Source organism: Boleophthalmus pectinirostris, unplaced genomic scaffold, assembly GCF_026225935.1.
Source record: "Boleophthalmus pectinirostris isolate CB_2022bp ecotype Guang Dong unplaced genomic scaffold, ASM2622593v1 HiC_scaffold_15, whole genome shotgun sequence".
In the NCBI taxonomy this organism is placed as follows: Eukaryota; Metazoa; Chordata; class Actinopteri; order Gobiiformes; family Gobiidae; genus Boleophthalmus; species Boleophthalmus pectinirostris.
The window spans coordinates 35,770,600-35,790,788 of NW_026571070.1; the positions used below are offsets into that span (position 1 = coordinate 35,770,600).

Here is a 20,189-nt window from a genome sequence, read left to right on the forward strand (position 1 = left end):
TTTCGCTTTTGTTTCTCGTTTTCTGCACTTTATATAAAAGGCAGCGCATGGAGCATGTGCTCTTACTTTGATTAATAACTTTACGCTTTTGCTACTCGGAGGAGGACGGAGGAGAATTATGGAGAACTTTAGGCAGATTCGTTTGGATACATCTTTACGCACACGCGCTTCACGCTGGATATATTTACCAATGAGGAGCAGGGTTTTTGCGGAGTTTTGGTTAATATTATGTTTGGCTTAAATTTGACACGGACACTGCAGGCTGTGGATTTATTATTACGCACTTTGGCTTTGAGACTCTATAAACGCCCCGCACTGGAGACTGGGTGTTTTCGGGTGGATACAAGTTTCACGCTGCACCTCGTTTCTTCAGCTCATCTGTTTTACCGGTAAAAGACACACTGCACTTAGTTTGGACACATGTAGGACATGCTCAACATGTTAAACATGAGCGCTGTTTGTGCAGTACATTTGCGCAGAGCGCAGAGCGCAGTACTGACGCGTGAACACCTGCACTACTGATAAATTGAAGTGAAATTAAAGTGTGTGTTGGCTTATTGACGCGGGCATTTAATGAAAGGGACCGAAAGTGGGCACCGAGCGAACTTTTGTTTTTTTTAATACCAGTTTTTTAGTACTTACCTGTACTTACCGGGCCTTTTCGGTCGATGCCTACTTGAAACAGAGTTTCGATACCCAACACTATCTGCGCAGACTATAGGCTCGAGCAAGTCCAGTTCTATGGTGTACTGGCACTAAAATATTTGGAATGTGAAATGTGCAAGTGAAAGTCGGTTTCTTAACCTGTGGGCGAGGGTCCAAGGGAAGGACTTATAAGGCTATATATTTGTGAAGCTCATGAAGCCAAAATTAACTTTAAACATACAGAAAGTAAATCAGATGTAATGCAAAGTAGTGTAACTCCATTACATATGAGGGACAATACTCCATTACAAAATGTTACACTGCAAAAGGCAATATGTATCACAGTTTCAGATTAACTTGCTCATTGGTCCCAGCATTGGTCCCAGATGACAGCAACCAGGACTATAGATGTTCTGTCATATTTATCTATAATCACATTAGTTCTAGTTGTCACCTGCCCATATGGGTCTGACAACCTGAGACACGTTGAGGCACTCTTAGATCTCTGAGTGGATACAAGAGAGAACAATTTAATGAGAAGACCAATGATAATCGTTTTCATCTCATATACACATACAAATTTGGACACACTTTTTTCATGTATGCTTCTTTTTTCCCTCCATATTTACACTGTGGAGTGTAGTATGAAATGATTTAAACTTGTTTTATATATTTGAGATTCTGCCTCACTCTCTCAAACCATTTAGTCATTGTGGTCATGTTATGTTGGTATTCATATGAAAAAAAGTTTTTATATGCCTGTGCTAGAGTTCTAGTCAAGACTGCGTTAATTGAGGCCAAGACCTGTCCGAGACCTCAGGGTCCTGAGACCAGGACAAGACCAAGACCTCTGAGGGTCGAGACCAAGACCACAGCCCATTGAGACCAAATCATGACCATCTTTGTCATTTTTGACATTTATTTGGATTTTACAGTTATTTTGGCACATATATATCAATGTTTTTAGAAATCTATCTCCATTTTATCTGATAAATGTTAATTTAAGATTAAATTAAGACAAGCAAACTGTACTGTACTGAACACTGCCCTTTTTTAGACTCTCACCCACACAGTTTGAGAACCCTTTCTTTAAGAAAACTTCCATTGGTATTTTACACAAAACTGCTTCAAAGTGAATGCAGTGGGTAGGATTTTTAAACCCGTTTTGTCAAGTTTCTAACTGGAGTTACATTCACTTGCTGGTTTTGCAGTGGGATTTACCACATTTACCAAACGCATGTCGTGACAAACATAGATGCATTTTGAGCACTTTTATTAGGCAACCTTCAACCACATGTAGCAGTAGTGCTGCTTTGTGCCAACAATGTAACATAAATTTGGATTCGTTTTAGTATTATTTTTCTAATCTGTGGGCATTGAAGAGGGAGCCCGTTTGTGCTATATGCAGGGAGGAACGAGAGCGCGAAAAGAAGGAGCAGATGACGTGAGGCAGATGGGCAGGTAGAATGTTTTAAAAAGTTTAACCTGCCCTGTGATACATTCTGGTACGAGAGGGTACACGCTGTTGCGGACAAGGCACGCGCGCTGGGGGCGCTCCACACAAATGCACAGGCTGCAGCGAGACACCCCGCACGCCCCCGCACACCCGGTACAAGTTTATTGCTGAGAGCAGTGGCCGTAATGAAATATGATCGCACCTGTCTAAAGTCAGACCTCGAGTCCGAGACAAGACCGAGTCCAAGCGCCTTCAAGACCGAGTCCAAACGTGGTCGAGTCCGAGACGAGACCAGTAACTCGTGTAACCTCGCGAAACCACAGCCGTGTGTCAACGCAAAGGCGGTTCTACCGGCAGCTTGCAGCAGGAAGTACACGCGCAGCTCTGACTCTGTGTTTCTCAATGAGAAAGACGATCAAATTTGACGGGCGCGTTTAGCCGCTTGTATCAGGTCTACAGTTAAACTAACAGCTGAACACACTTGTATTACCTTCTGTACAGGCTGACCACGGCAAAAGCCACGATTTAAAAAAGTAAATTTTAAAGCTCTTATTAACAGTCTTTCTGGACCTGGGCCCTTTTACATGACACAGATCTGCCCCAGGAGCACGTTGTCCTGACGGTAAAGGCACAAATACAACCAAAGATTCATGCTCTGTGTATTTTGATGGGGATACGTGTAGAGTGTCAAAAAATAGGATGGATCCTATTTTCTGAAATCTACGCGTGCAGGACACGTTGCTCCATACGTAGCACCTGCAGTGAAGCCGTCCTCATTCACTTTCCATGCATTCTAAAAGTTAAACGTCCAAAAGTTGCAGTTTTTACGCTCGCATAGAGCGAAATGTACGTGCAGTCAAGCCAGGCCCTAACAGCTGAACAGACTTGTATTCACCTTCTGTACAGGCTGACCAGGGCAAACGCGAGGATTTCAAAAGCAAATTTTAAAGCACTAATTAACAGTATTTCTGGACATGGGCTCTTTCACAGGACACTGTGGCCATACCGGCCTGATCCCGTCAGATCTCAGAAGCTAAGCAGGCTGGGCCTGGGTAGTAGTACTTGAATGGGAGACCGCTAGGAATTCCAGGTGCCACAGTGGGTCGTTGTGTCCTTAGGCAAGACACTTCACCTGCATTGCCTAGTATGAAAGAGGTGTGAGCGTGAGTGATGGTGGTGGTCGGAGGGGCTGATGGCTCAGATTGGCAGCCTCGCTTCCGTCAGTCTGCCCCAGGGCAGCTGTGGCTACAGTAGTAGTTTACCACCACTGAGTGTGAAGTGAATGAATAATGAACTGTAAAGCGCTTTGGGTATCTTGAAAGACGCTATATAAATGCTATCAATCAATCAATCGACACAGATCTGCCCCAGGAGCATGTTGTGCTGAGCCAGGCCCTAAAAAAAGGTCTAGAGTACTACGACACTAGCCTGTGCACATATTTAAAATTATATAATTAACTGAGCACCATTTTGTTTTTCCGGGCAAGTAAGTCTGGGTGTCGGACAAGTAAAAAATTATAGCCACTTGCCCGGGCAAGTACTTGTAAATGCTTAATGTCAAGCCCTGATATATATGACATGTATATTTTTGGTATACCTTGTTTGAAAGGCTGCTTAATTTTTTTAACATGTCTGATTATTTTATGGACTGACACTGTATATTGGATGTCAAAAACACAATAAACAGAGTGTTAAAAAAAAAAAAAAAAAAGAAATACCTGATTAAAATCATCAGCTGTCTACAGAATATGCAAACGGCTTTATCTAAACCAGTGTATAAAAAAAAGTGGACTAAGGGAGTGTGACGTCACCCACAGTGTTCAGCGCCACTCAAATGAGGCTCGCGATGCTCACAGTTACAGAAGCGAATCTGGAACCAGGCTTTATATTATGAATAGGATTTTTTGATGGACAAAATAGCAAAAAGAAAAATCAGCATCATGTGTTGCGGCTTAATATGAACATTTTAAGACCAAAACGACGAGGCTCACAGCAGCAGGTACAGAGAGAGGAGCCACAAGATCCTAATGTAAGTCAATTGGAGTCGGAGTCAGAGTCAGAAGGAGCCAGAAGAGCCTCCTGGAGAACTTCCTATTTGACACGCGGTGGCGAACGCGTTAGCCGTGTCCATTCATATATGCGGTCTATGATCTAAACACATAGCTAAGCACATGTATAAAATTAAATACAACATATGCTAAGCTGAATGCCATAGTGAGGAGCATTCCAAGCTGCACTGCTTTGCTTGGATAAAGCTGTATGCATATTCTTTAGATGGACAATTGGCAGAAAAAACATATGCAAGGAGGTGAGGTGGCATTACATAGTGCATCCTTAAGCTTTTACTAATAGCCACTGAAAATGTCATGTCAGTAGCACCATTAGACACTGATTTACTATTTTTAAAACATTGTTAGACAGAAAATAAAACAGACATCTATAGTCCTAATATAAAGCTGTCCTCTCTCATATGAGAAAGCCCAAAAAAAGGGGCCCAGAAAAGCAGCACAGTTATAGAAGAAAATATTGGACTTTTCTCAATAGATTCCCATTCCTCTCCAAATGAGGCTCCAACAGACTGCTCTAAGTGTGCAGTGTCTCTGTCCCTGGAGATCCTCTGCTCAGAAAGTGTCTTCAAACGTGCCCCACAACACGACCTGCAGCTAGCTCTCCTGACATCACGTTTAGACCTGCTTACATTTTAGACAGGAGGGTCCAAGTTTACCTTAGAGTACTTGTAGAGTACTAGTTCTTGCAGAGATGGGGGGAACACAGTATTTGGGTGTTTACACCGAAGAGACGACATTTGCAGCTAACTTCAACGAAAAGGCCAATTAGAGGTGGGGAAGCAGTTGAATGGATTCAGATTGGGAAAATGTTTTATGGACCTCTCTATTCCACAAGGTTTAATTAATGACTACAGTTGTCTGATGTTAAACTGTTACAGAAATGTGTGTGTGTGTGTGTGTGTGATACAGAGATAAATGGACAAGGCCAAAGGGCATTGATCTGAGTAGGCCTTCCTCCTCTCCTTCCCCTCTTCCTCTCCTCCTCCCTCACAGCTGCCAGCGTTAGACTGTTTCCTGTTGGATCAGCGGAGGATTGAGGGTCTGTGCAGATCTGTGTGAGGACCACAGCAAATAAAAGCCCCTAATTAAAGCTTTAAGGCTCATCTAACACAAGGCAGGTCCGCTAAGAACGGTCTGAGGAGCACAAGAACTGCTGCTATATCCACAGTTTTCTCAAGAGTCTCCAGAAAGTGTTTATTAATGTCTATAGATGTCCAAGAGTGTGCACATGTGTCCTAGAGTGTGCACATGTGTCCTAGAGTGTGCACGTGTCCTAGAGATGTGTCCTAGAGATGTGTCCTAGAGTGTGCACGTGAGTCCTAGCGTGTGCACAGATGTTGTAGAGTGTTAACAGCAGTGTCTCCCAACTTTTCAAAGCAAAGTATGAGCAGGTCTATAATGGGACTATGTCTAAATTACCCTGGGCTCCAGAATACACTTCTCCAATAGTTGTCTCTGGGGTGATACCAGCTGCAGGGCTGGCTCAGCACATACAGTCCCTGACAAAAGTCTTGTCGCTTATCCATTTTGTAGAAACAAAAGCTTATAACCTAACTTTAAATTAATCGATTTAGTATATTGAGCATAATTTGAGAGGGTTTTAGCTTTCATATGAGACATTTCTAAAACCAATCAATTAATTTAAAGTCAGGTTATAAGTAGAGCCCGACCGATATGGATTTTGCTGTGGCCGATATGAAACCGATATAATGGGAGTTGGAGCTGCCGATAGCCGATATAATCGCCGATATATTTAGTGATGTAAAAATTCACTGTAAATGTTGAATTGTTTAAAAAACTTAGGTTTGGCTCTGGTGGATTTTAAATTGGGTTTATTTAGGCAACATTTATTGTTATTCTGCCTCTTTACATCATATTTACAGACAGTAGGTTGGCTTAATGGCATTTTTGCATCACATTCTAGACACTAGTGATGGGTATTCATTTTAGAGAACCGGCTCTTTTGGCTCGGCTCACTAAAAGCTGCTGGTTCTTTTGGCTCCCAAGTGACTCTTCAGATTGTTTTGTTGCAAGCAGGACTAAAGCACGTCTAAAGCAGGACTGAATCAGGACTGAACCAGGTCTAAACCAGGACTGAAAAAGGACTAAACCGGGACTTATTTATTTTATGCTAAACTACAGTCAAATATGCTCGTTTTTTTTTATTTTTATTTTTTTTAATCCTACGTACACGCAAATTTCTCAAAGTTTCGTTTTTAGCCGCTGCCGCTGTCAAACCACGAGTCTGCACGCGGCGTGAAGAGAAAAAAAGTGAGAGAAAGAGAAAACACGACTCCCAATAAGGATCAGGCTCCCGTCGTTCCCTTCAAAGAGCCGGTTCTAAGAGTCATTTCGTTCGCGACGGACCCATAACTAGTAAAGAAAGTTGCGCTATTAGCCTTTAGACGTAAATACGTGCGCGCCGCGGTAATTAATTATATGCGCAAATGTCATAATTCACACCTCTATTCACAGCTCATTTACATATCAGTGCAGGTCCAGTAGCAAATATACGGCCAATATAATCACTTTAGAACAGACCAATAGAAAACAGTCTGTTTATGTGCGTGAGCTACAGCAGCTAACCCATAACAAATGACAAAAACTAGCTTCAGAGTCGACATATTTCCAACACTCACCGGTCTTACAGGCTCCTCCTCACATCACAAATCTGCACTAATAAATGTCCTTTTAATCCAGACTCAAACCGATTGTCCGTAAAAAGAATATCATCTTTGTGTTTGGATCTGTGTCTGCAGGTGTAAACAAACACACGTGAGTGACGCGACTCTGTGGTGTGTTCAGGACACACACACACACAAATGACTCCGTAGATAAATACTGATGTGGAACCACATATTAGGACATTTATCTGTCTGTAAATTGGATTAAATGAACAGAATGTAGAGAGTCTAAGCTTTATAACGAGGTATAACATGCCCACGTGAAATATCGGCCCCTATCAGCAAGCATATCGGCCAATAGCCGATATGCCTAAAGTTGCCCATATCAGCCGATAATATCGGCCAACCGATATATCGGTCGGGCTCTAGTTATAAGCTTTTGTTTCTACAAAATGGATAAGCAACAAGACTTTTGTCAGGGACTGTACTTTGAGCTACTTGCAGATTGCCTGTTACTTATGACAACACAAATTACCTTTTCATAGGTTTGAAGCTATGGCAGCCCCTTCTATGGTCATAGCAATTAATTCAAATTAAAATATTGTATCTTCTCAATATGGCTGCTTACGAGGAAAAAAGAAAAATATCACAGGGGACTGAAAAACATGGCAGATTTCTACAGAATCAATGATCAAGGCATGTTCATCTGAGGGGAGAGAAATCAGATGTTGTTTATACAGATATATATAATATATAATATATATTACATATATAACAATAACCGTTCCACAAATTCTGCTTCTTTTTTTTAAAAGTGAATTATAATTAGAGTTTTGGTATCAGTGTGGTCCCATGCTGCTGTGAGGTGATGACAGAGGTGAAGACAAAGTGGAGACAAAGACTTTAGCACCTGTCCACTCTCATGTCCACACCACATGGACAGAGCAGCCATGTTTCAGTGGCTGAGAGGAGGCCCACTGCTTAACAGAGTGCCATAAGTCTGTGTTTAGTTTCATTTACACATGTTTGAGTAACCCTTTATTAGTCTGTCTACATCTCCAAAACTCTAAACGTTCTGTTCCCTCTTGTCATGTCATGTATTGGTATTTAACAAATACCTTGTACCTTTAGTTCAGTAAAGATTGTTAATTCCAGAGCTGACATGACCCAAATGATTTTAGTTTTAAGGTGTATAGAGTTTAAAAACATGCATGAGCATTACATCACAAGGAAGAAGAATGAGTGATTTCTGAACTCAGAACTCAACCTAAATATGCAGGTTTGTGTGTTAAATGTGTGATGATTTGATGAAGATTCAATGAGGAATCATTATAACATAGACCAGAAAATAGCGTAATATAGGCTCTAATTATCATGTTGGTATCAGAATCAGTATTGAGTATCAAGTCTAATCCTTAGTACTGAAATTGAGCTTGAAATTTTAGTATCACCATGACAGCACTAGTTCATACTGTACATTGTACATTTATACATTTGTACATTTCAGAATCGAACACGGCCTTGATAGTACAGTGTGTGATATAAGTGCAGTAGGAGTAGCAGTAGCAGTAGCGTGTCAGAGGCAGCGAGCGGAGCTGACAGGCCCGTGTGTCTGTATGCAAAGCCGAGATGTGTGCTTGTGTGGCAGCCGTGGGGGATTAGTTCCAGGGCGCGCTCTGGAGCAGCTTGGCGGGAGCGTTTAGATCCAGGATTTGAGCACTTTGGATCTGGTTTGGCTCTGTCCTCTGACATGACACCTTTAAAAACAACAGCACCATCCCACTCAAGCACGCCCACACATTGGGTAGCACACTGTTTGCGGTTAGTTTCAGAATTTCAATTTTAAAACAGTACAGCAGAAATATTTTGTTTTTTTCTAACACATTCACATCTACTTTTCATGGATAGAACCATAGACTATTAGTACTTGCACTAAATGAAGTGTTATTTATTGTAATTATACGTTTTGTAAGTTTTAATTGGGTAATACATCATGCTTGGTTTTCTTCACTGCTTGATTGTTTAGAGCAGCTCTGCTCTTTTTAATCAACATATTAGGCCATCTTCATTTTCTAGATTTTATGTTCCTATATTAATATAGAACCTATATTACGATATTTTCTGATCTATGTTATGTTATTTCCTCATCACACATTTGCACAAATCCTGCATATTTCAGGTGAGTTCTTCTGTCAAACTGAAAACACTTTATCATGTCACAAACTCCATATACCTTCACTAGAATCTTTAGGATGATTTCAGCCCTGGAATTGTGTATTTATATTGAAATGGGTAAAATAAGGTAAAATAAGATGTTAACTTAACTCTACATACACACTTCTACAAGAAATAACTGCTATGGCTGATTATTGGTTCATTACTCGCATTATTTTAGTGGCATAAAATATTTTCAGTATTATCGTTCATCGCAGTACAGTCCCTGACAAAAGTCTTGTCGCTTATCCATTTTGTAGAAACAAAAGCTTATAACCTGACTTTAAATTAATCGATTGGTTTTAGAAATGTCTCATATGAAAGCTAAAACCCTCCCAAATTATGCTCAATATACTAAAATAAATTTGCTTCACTGAAGAAAGATCGATCATTTAATGAACACAGAAAGGTCAGATTTTGGCAAGACAAAAGTTTTGTCGTCTACAGAAAATTTAACTAATAATTTACTTCAAATACAAAAATATGTTGCATAATGTCAGTGAATTAAGTAGTGGTGCTGTGAGATCCATATTTAATATCTTGTATGACTTCCATGAGCTTGAAGGACGCATCCATGCGGTTTGACAATGATTCATACAATTTGTACATCAGGAATAGCAAAGAAAGCAGTCTTACATGCCTCCCAGAGTTCATCAAGATTCTTTGGTTTTGCCTTCCATGCTTCCTCTTTCATTCTACCCCAGACATGCTCAATGATGTTCATGTCTGGTGACTGGGCTGGCCAGTCCTGGAGCACCTTAAAGGTTGTATAGAGGATTTTCCAAGGAACGAGAAATCCAGCGACTGTTTGTCCTTTTTCAAATGTTGCGCATGCGTGAAACCACCCCCCCTCCCCTACAGCTCCCTACGTAGAAACGCCTTCTCCCGCCTCCTCTTTACGCCAGAAACAGGTTTGTTTACAGCCGGTGAGCTGCACATGACTTGTAAACAACTAACTACAGTGTTGGTTAGGCAAGGCGGAGAAGTGAGGAGCGGGGGGAGCGGGTGTGCGGACATTTCGTTCGCGGACGAGAAGTGAGGAGCAGGGAGAAGAGCGGAGCAGGGAGAGAGGAGAGGAGAGAGGAGAGGGGAGCGGTGCGCGGAGATTCCGTGCCCGGAGAAGTGAGGAGAAGGGGGAAGAGCGGAACGGGCAGCGGGGACAGGAGTAGGAAAGGGGAGCAGAGAAGGTTGCGCGGAGATTCAGTGCGAATGAACTAGCTACAACACGCAGCAGCAAGCGGACTCTTTCTTTGCCTTGAAAATTACGTTTTCAGACATAGGATATCACTCTCGTGTCCTGAAAAACGTTTGACTAGCTCTTGGAAATAAAGTACGTTTTCATAATAAGCAGAAGTTACCTGTCCAGGAGTAATTTGGCGACCAATGCGTCAGTCTTTAGACCCTGCGTCTGCTTCAGTCGCGCCATCGCTGGAATGAATCTACAAGAATCACCTTAGTTTGGCTTCGCTGCTTTTCCCCTTGTCTTCTTCTTTCAGCGACCTCAAAAACGGACTTTCTTTTGCGGCTAACTGCTCCTGGATTCTTGTCTGCCATTGCAACAAACTTTGTGCTAACTGCGAGGAAGATATAGGTCAAAAAAAGCCGCTAAGAACTGTTGCGTTGGTGGAGTAAACAGCGTCTGTGCATCTTGCGTCTGTGGACTGCGTGACAGGCGTACGTAAACCACGTACCGGCGGCGCGCAGGCAGGTCAGTTACGCTAGAAACGTAGGGAGATTGATTGACAGCCTGTCAGCTAACAGATAACGAGGCAGTGTCGTTATCTATTGGCAAATGTTTAGCTGGCCCCACCACGTCCAGAGTTGATGCATTTTTATTCTCTTTTTTTGGTCATCATAATTACAAGGCTACTGCACCTCTATAATGCTATCATTGACAACTTGAAACAAAACAAACAAAAAAAAAATCCTCCATACAACCTTTAATCTTCTTCGCCTTGAGAAACTTTGATGTAGAGATAGAAGTATGCGATGGAGCACCATCCTTCTGCAAAATTTGACCCCTTTTATGGTTGGGAATGTAGGCGGTAGCTAATACTTCTTAATATTTTAGGCTATTGATATTGCCTTCCACCCTGCAAATGTCTCGCACACCCCCAGACTGGATGTAACCCCAGACCATGATTTTTCCGCCACCAAACTTAACTGTTTTCTGGGTGAATCTTGGATCATGCGGGCTCCAGTAGGTCTCCTGCAATATTTGCGGCTGTGATGTAATTCAGCTGAGGATTCATCTGAGAAATCCACCTTCTGACACTTTTCCATTGTCCATCCTTTTAGCAGGCTGTGGGCCTTGGCAAATGCTACACAGTTTTTTAATTGCCTTTTGTTTAGTGCTGGTTTCTGTGCACTGATTCGACCATGGAGGCCATTTCGAGACAGAATTCTACAAACTGTTCTGGTTGACACAGGGACTTGAGGTGACCAGGTCTGGTGGAGCTCTGCTGCAGTGGAAAAGGGGCTGGCCTTGGATTTTCGAATCAACAAACGGTCCTCCCGAGCAGTTGTCTTGCGGCGTCTGCCGGACCTGGGCTTGTCAAAAACATCTCCAGTCATTTCAGATCTTTTTCTTATTCTTTGTACTTGATGCTGAGACACATTGAAGGTGTCAGCCACCTCAGCAGTGGATCTGGTCTTCAGCCTTTGGTCTCAGGGTGGATCTTAGGCATGTTGTCAGAGGTCAAGTTGCAGTTGACGTGAAGGTCTGGGGTTCTTTTTATACACACCCACTAATTGATTGATCAGTAACTGACCACAGGTGAGGCTGTAATCTAGGATTGGGTGCATCATATGACAAGGCGACAAGACTTTTGTCTTGCCAAAATCTAACCTTTCTGTGTTCATTAAATGATCAATCTTTCTTCAGTGAAGCAAATTTATTTTAGTATATTGAACATAATTTAGGAGGGTTTTAGCTTTCATATGAGACATTTCTAAAACCAATCGATTAATTTAAAGTCAGGTTATAAGCTTTTGTTTCTACAAAATGGATAAGCGACAAGACTTTTGTCAGGGACTGTATATCTGTACAGCAGTATATTGTGCTTCTAAATGTGTGACATTGTTGTATCTTTTATTCTCTGGCTTTTAATACTGCCTGAGTTGTGTGGTCCTTTGTGTCTATTATTTATTTGTTTATTGTTTTAATCTATTTTTTTAGGTTGGAACATAATTCTGCTGACTTTTTTTCTTCTTTTTTTTTTTTTTCAAGAAAATACTTTACATTGCTATGTAAAGCACTTTGGAAACTGACTTGTTTGTAAATTGTGCTATACAAATAAAGTTGGATTGGACTGGAGTGTGTGGATCGGAGGGGTTGCAGTGCTGTACTTACTACTTGTACGTCTCTGAGCGGACATACTCAAAAACATGGGACACTCCGAGTTGGAACTGGTCTGCGATGGGCGTGACCCAGGGGTTGTTCTCTGCTTTGAACACCTGCTTAGGCCCCGTCAGGTCCAGGTTTCCTACAACACAAAGGCTACTGTAACCACTGCACCAGCACAGAAACGAGACCAACCAAGGCCCACTTATTACAGGGCTATTAACTGGAACACATGACATATTTACATCATCATGTTAGCTTTTATTGTTTTGAAAATGCTATATTCGCCAAAAATAATGTATCACCATGTCTAATATTTGTATTCATTTATGCATATTAATGAACATCTACAACACTACAGTGTAAATATGCCAGATTATATACTATTTTTTGACACTTTACGCGAGCGTAGGTGTGTATCCCCAACAAAATACACAGAGAGCATGAATCTTTGGTTGTATTTGTGCGTTTACCATCAGCACATCGTGCTCCTGGGGCAGTTCTGTGTCTTGTGAAAGAGCCCAGGTCCAGAAAGACTGTTAATAAGTGCTTTAAAATTTACTTTTGAAATCCTGGCATTTGCCGTGGTGAGTCTGTACAGAAGGTAAATACAAGTCTGATCAGCTGGTAGTTTCACTGTGGACCTGATACAAGCGGCTTTCCCATTGACAAACACAGAGCCGTGCCACGCCTGTACGTCCTGCTGCAGCTGCCAGTGGAGCCGCCTTTGCATCGACGCGCGGCTGTGGTTTCGCGAGGTTACGTGCGTGACACGTGCAGTGGAGTCAGGCCCTTAACTTTGCAGCCAAGAGTGCAATCTCACTAAACCAAGCATCCCAATTCCTGAGGAGGGTTAAGAAGGTGGCAACATTTTTTCAGCGAAGCCCAACCGCTGCCTATGTCCAATAATATTGTGCTTAAAGTCAAGTCAAATTCAGTTTGTGTATGATTACATTACCAACTATAATTTAAAAACTTTTTTAATCCTAAATTGTGGATAATTAAGCGAACATAGCTTATGATGAAATATATTTCTGGTGATTAAAGATTAAAAAGAAAAAATGACAAGAACCATACAGAACCGAAAACCGCGCCCTTAAACCGCAATATGAACTGAACCGTGAATTTTGTGAACCGTACCACCCCTACTCAGCAAGTAATGCCACAAATTTAACATTTTAAGTTAACCATTACCCATTTTAAAATTGAACTTTTCTTTCTTCCTTTGTTCTCCACGCTAAGTCACTCCCCCTTCAGAGTGCTATCACAACACAATCAGCATCCTGCTAATGGAAACTATCAGGTTGTGTAAGTGTAGTGTGCAGTTACGTATCCCAGTTTTCATATATTTATGGAGAATTGTTGTGTGGAAGCATGAGTGATGGGGGCTTGTGGGCTGAGCATTGGAAAGTGTCGTACAGCTAACCAAAGAGGGTTCAAATAGGTCCTGGGAGAGATCGCTAAATGACTCAAACATGCATGGATGACATCTAAAACCTCTTCAGGCATGTTTTTGATGAGGGAACAATGTTCTAACATTGTAGAAAGTTCCAAAAAGTGTATTTTGCATAATACTGTCTCTATAATGAACAATGTTTAATTGTCACAATGCTTGGATTACATTTCTGAAGATTAATCCTCAGATTATGTAAAAGCTATGTAAACTGTAAACAGTTCTATGAGATATGATGAGAAATCTGATTTCTGATTGTTCTCATCTGTACAGATTTTGTCAAGCAAAATAATGCAAAAACTAATGTGACAAAAACAAAAATGAAGTGGAAATTTAAAGAGTTGTTTTCAAATTCTCATGTCTTCCAAACACAACAGTTACACTAAAAATCCACTGATTCACTGACACGTGTCACCAGGTGTTTTGTATTATCAGATTTCTCATTGGGAGGTAATAATCAGATCTAATTATTTGGTTATCAAAAGGAGATGGCCTCAGTATGCATGATTACTCAGATGTGTGTGGGATTAAAACAACTCCATGTAACATGCTTTTTAAGTATTCTACTGTGGTTTCAAATCAAAGCAGATGAAATAAAGAGTGAAAGACTGACCTAGTTCTGGGGGCAGCACCGTGAGCCTGTTGCCCTGGATGTGGAGCTCTTTCAGCTGCACCAGGTCTCCGATCTCTTTCGGCAGAGAGATCAGATCATTGTCCCTCAGACTCAGCTGAAAGACACAAAAGAATCCGGACGTGTAAATATACATGGATTTACACACACAGATGAAATCATACATGTAAACATGTAATGATTAACCATCATGATGTCTTACTATTTGCAGCTTGGAGAGTTTCCCGATGTCTGCTGGTAGTACCTCAAAGTCATTGTCACTCAGGTAGAGCGCTCGCAGAGTGGCTGTGAAGTGAGGAAAGAGGAGAATTAAATAGTCTCAATAGATTCTCAAAATACATTAATTTTAGGGAATGCGATTTGAAGTGGTTCTCTAATAGGGGTGTGCATTAGGAGTGTGCAAAAATATAAAAATATCGATATATTGTATAATTTAATGTGATGATACAGTATCAATATTGGGGATTGCTGTATTGATATATCGCTAAGAGTATTTTTTGGTGTATTTTACTAAATTATTTTGTTACAGCTACAGTTTAATTGCTTGCTTAGTGAAAAGAAACTAATTTATGAAACACATTTCACATTTTCACTGTTTTGATGATTAAAATGTTTGTGTTTCATATGAACTTTGTAACTAATAGAACTTTGTGAAAATACTATTTTTTAAATCGATTTTTTCTTACACCCAAAACAGTCAAAACAAGGTTGATATGTGATCTCTGCATTTAATTTTAAAGTGTCTGAGAATCAGGTGCACAGTGCACTGTTAATATGCTAGCTGTCTTATGGTTTACTGTAACATTTGAACTTTGGTTCCAAAAGTTGTGAAAAGTGCTTATAAAAGTGCTTTGCATGGTGAATAATTAGGATGCTCAGAATGCAGAACGTAAGTGAGGAAGACCAGTTTAAAAAGAACTAGTTCTGTTTTTTGAAGAGAGTAAAAATCAGGTGCAATATAAACACTGGTCCACATTTCCATGTGCCAGCCACATGATGTGAAAAGGCTGTACTCACTGAGGTAGAAGAAGTTTCCTGGCAGAGAGCTGTGGTTGAGGTTGTTGTAGGTGAGGTCCAACACTTCTAAAGCAGGTAAGGACCCAAAGCCTCTGGGCAGAGTGCTCAGACGGTTCATCCTGGAAATACACACATACACACATACACACATACGCACATATGCGCATACACAAATACACACATACACACATACAGGCCATTACTCCTGTGCTCAGGACAAAATGAGTTTTAAAATCAATCAGAATAGAAAAAAATATATTCATTGCTGTAATGACTGGGAGCCTGTCACTGTGAAATAATAATAATAATACAGTTTTACAGATAAGATATCAAAACTGGTATTTTGGCTTTAAAAAGATCCTATATTATGCCAACTTAACTCAAAAACATTCCTGGAGCTGTGTTTGGTTTCTTTCACACATTTGAGCAACACTCTTACACATTGTTAGTCTGCCTACATCATGAAGTGGTAGTTTTGAACTTAACAGCTCCTTTAACCTTTAGTTCAATAGGGATCGGCAATCCCAGGGCTGAATTCATCAAAATGATTACAGTGAAGATGTATGGATTTTAAAAACACAGTGTACATCCTGTATTACAAGATTACATCTTAATGTGGACCACAGTGTTTTCTGTTTGAGAGAAGAACACAGCCTAAGTGTAGAGGGATGGTGTGAATGAAATAATTCCTACATTTTGATTCATTAAATGCCTATCACCGTTGGAAATGTATCATTATCTTTGTTCATTAATAAATACATAATGGTTTGGGGTTTTTTGTTTTACAGGCATCTAACTGTGCCCATTTAAGGTTTGCCCTGTTTTTTGTTTTTTTTTTACATCGAGTCAATTTCTTGCAACCCCTAAAACTGATAGCTCTCTGACATTTTTGTTTTGTAGGTAGCTCACCAGAGGAAAAAGGCTGGAGACCCCTGACTTAGAACCTCATCTTCACATTGCTGTTTTTGGAAGTACCACACCATTTTTGTATTACTCATGCAAAAACTAATAAATAAAATTTTAAATGGATGAATCCAGCATAAATTCAGTCTGGAAGTCCTAACATTACTCTTGTCTGCCTCACGACTTCTCCAGTGCTTACCTGCTCCCTAGTCTTCATCACCTCACTCGCATTACTCCTCCCCGTGGCTCACCGCACCTCCTCCTGTCAAATCAGCGCTCAGTCTAAACCCCCAATGCAGTTGCACGGCCGCTTCAGTTTGTGCCACACTCCACCTCGCCCTCTCATTGTCCGTAAAAATTACTACTTTTGATCATTTAGGACAATTAAGCAGGAAGCCTCAGGGCCAAAGGTAATTGGTTCACCACCTGAATAAATCTATTTTCTTTAGTCTTTCTCCAGGTCTTTTCAGTGTACTTGGAGGTTATATCTGGTTTAAGTAAAAGCCTTGAGTGCGTGTATTTTTCCCAATCCCCCTCATACATGTAAAAGAGCATCCCATTATCAGCCCCTCGTGCAGCAGAGGGGCTGGTCCTCGGGGCTGAGCGACAGTAGTGCAATCGGAATGGAAGACCGCAGCTTAGATCCACACATGCTGCACGGATCAACAGACAATCCCACAGCGGTGATCCTGTGTGGGTGTGAGGCTGCATGTAAACACCCCCCTACCCTCCGCGACTACCCCCCGCCACAGGGCCAGAGCCAGGGACAACCCGAGACAGACAGAGCATCCATCCAGACGGGGAGAGAGACGCAGAGGTTTAGCCTGGATGTGTGCAGGCTTCAACAGGAAAGAGGAATCAAGAACAGCAAACATCATCAAATATTTTGTTGTGGTACCTAGTTTTGAGGTTGCTGTTGTCAGTGCTGAACAATGTGGGAAAAATATCCAATTGCGATTTTTCTAAACAAGCATTGTGATTACCGATTAGATTTGACATTTATGTTTTTAATGATAAGGTTCTGTTCAAAGTTCACATTTTAAATGCCTCCAGAAGAATTTACAAAAATACTGAAATCTGAAAAACATGTACAGATTTAAACTACAGGGTTAGCGGTTTTTAAGCAGAATAAGACAGGACATTTTGTTGTTTGTTGAGGAAATTATGGTACTTCAAAATAAGCAGCATTTAAGATTTACTAATTGTGTTCATTCATATCGTGATTTCAGTTTAAATGTGATGAATCTTTTCTAGTTTCCTACACTTGGCTTGAAAAGAAACGCTGTAATAGGCAAATTGTAAAGGTGATGTAATGCAGAGAATTCCAGTCTTATTCTCATAATACCTGTAGTCTAGACCGCTAAAAACTAGACAATCCAGAGGAACCAAAGGCTGATAAGATCTGGTGATTTTTGAGTCTGATATATGTAGGACCCATTATTTTCCCCAAATGACAAGATATGAAATAAATATAAAGTCATGAAAAAAGGAGAAAAACAATACTCAGACACTAATAGACACTGTGGAACATTCCAGACAGAGCAATAAGAGTCACATCTCCATGGAAACAAGCAGATGGTGGTCCCCCAAATAGAAAAAGCTGTACCTGATTTTACTACCTTAAAAATGTGAAAAACAGAATTAGTTAAGCATTTTAAATGAATGAAATCATTACCCTAAACCACAGACACACCTTCTTCTCAGGATTACTCTGATGCACTCTGATGGCATTATCAGATGTCTTGGAGTAGAGCTAATCATTATTCTCTGTCTTCAACTCTGTCTGAGGTTTCTCTAAGAAGTACAGATTCATTTCATGTGTTATTCATTTTAAATCATGTGAACTATCATGACATGTGCATGGACTGGCCTTCAAAGGTCAAGAAAACTTTCTGATGCCAAACAGAGTGCAGTGGTCCAAAGTGATTCCTCTCTTACCTTATGCATTCTGAACATTTATTCACTGCACGTTTATAAGCACTTCACAACTCCCAGACACTGGTGCGGAGTTTTGCTGTAACTGTAAAACTACCACACACTTTCTGATTATAGGACAATAAAATGCTTTCTAATTAGATGCAGACAGTCTGCAGTGAACTCCAGAGCTGCTCATCTCTATACTGGGCAAGACACCTTTTGCTCAAACAAATGGGGAGAATTGAATGCAGAGCCTTTAAATACAAACAAAAAAAGAATAGATTTGACATTATATTTTCTGTTTTCACATTTCTGTCTAAAAGTCTCATTTAAAGAGCGGTACTATTTCTGCCCTCCAGCTAAGATTTGCACATCTGCACATCCCTATATGTAAATGAGAGGAGCTGTATAGTGAGGCTGTACCCCAGATTCAGGTGCTTGAGCTTCTGCAGGCTGCTGATCTGAGTAGGCAGCTCTTCTATCTGGTTGTTGAACATGTTAAGCACCTCCAGGTTCTTCAGCTCCGAGATGTTTGGAGGAACGGCTGAAGAACACACAGGAGAACAGTCAAGTTAATGTGTGCACAAGGAAGGCATTAGAAACTTTAAACACTGATTGTACAAAATAAAGATGTTGTCATTTATTTTTATTAGTCTAGTCTAGTTAACTATTGTTTAATTTAAACAGGTTTTAGACCTCGTTCATATGGTTGCTAGGTAACAGTTGTGGATTTACCTCTGCATACATCATATCTGCTGCAATTGCACTTGTCCAACCAGGGAATAAAATTATACATTTCACTAAAATAGGTGCTTTGTAATTAAAAAGTAATGCACATTGTAAACAACTCCAGGAGCATTCAGATTTCAGAGGAGACTGAAATATGACGTGACAAACTAATACATGAATCCCATATATTTCAGAACATGTTTGCAGAGGTCTAAACTACAGGGACAAAGAGATGCTTCTATAAAGAGACGGGATGTTTTGTTCTTTGCAGAGGACATTCTATTATCTAAATAACTGAAGTGGCAAAAAAAATTCTATTTTGATTTGCTGCCATATATTGTGCAGCCCTAAAACACAAACTAATAAAGGACCAAAACAAGCAAAACTGTGCAGATTTGCTAACTTAATTTTTGCTAAAATGTATTGATTTTTGCAGGATACTGGAAAACATGAGCAATTGTAGTACTGTTCTAAACTTAACTGAACCTGGGTATAAATACCTCCCACAACCATGAAAAGGCAGAGTTCTCTGTGCTGTACACAACTGTGAACAGACAGCTCTACTGGTGTTCTTAACATAATAGTCAATGGAGCATTCAAATACGATTATCATTAGAATAACCTCAGATGTGATTCATGTGTTGGCTTTTGATGACCTCTGCAGGCAGATAATGAAATTGCTTGACAGAGTGGGTAATAAAAGAAAAGAAGATTACAGAAGATGAATAGAAATCACAAATGTAACCAGAGTGGCAGCTCTGTGCAACGGCCATTAGTGTACGAAGAAAATATCTTTAAATAAATTACTCTTGGGTCTACACATGGGTTTGGTGTGGGGGAGTGATGGTGGAAATGCAGGACTCTTCAAAGTGATAGAAACAAACATGTGTTTGTGCATTATTGGTTTTGTGTTACCACTGGGTTTCAGATGACATTAGAACATTCTATGGGCCAGTAATATGAATACAGATGGGAACAGCCAAGATGAATAGCTTTAAAACACAGATTTTAGATGAAAAGTCACTCATAGAAATGAGCAGGTTCAGCACTGTGCATTTGCCTTTTGGATATTTCGTGGTACAATGTACAAGTACAATGTCATCAACTGGCCAAAATTGCTACTACCCCCCCATCTGTGAGTATGACATCATCACATCCTACAACCTGAAAAGCGACAATAGAGACTCT

General features: G+C 40.5%; 1 protein-coding gene across 1 annotated transcript in view; it reads right to left on the reverse strand.

Moving 5' to 3' along the window:
* The window catches only part of rsu1 (Ras suppressor protein 1), a 34,989-nt gene that overhangs the window by 13,298 nt on the left and 1,502 nt on the right, over nucleotides 1-20,189 (reverse strand). The window contains exons 4-8 of the mRNA XM_020940726.2: nucleotides 18,696-18,816; nucleotides 15,453-15,571; nucleotides 14,638-14,720; nucleotides 14,418-14,532; nucleotides 12,361-12,493 (exon numbers count right to left, since the gene is read on the reverse strand). Of these exons, the coding sequence (XP_020796385.1) occupies nucleotides 12,361-12,493; nucleotides 14,418-14,532; nucleotides 14,638-14,720; nucleotides 15,453-15,571; nucleotides 18,696-18,816 (571 nt within the window). The remainder of the gene's footprint in view (nucleotides 1-12,360; nucleotides 12,494-14,417; nucleotides 14,533-14,637; nucleotides 14,721-15,452; nucleotides 15,572-18,695; nucleotides 18,817-20,189) is intronic.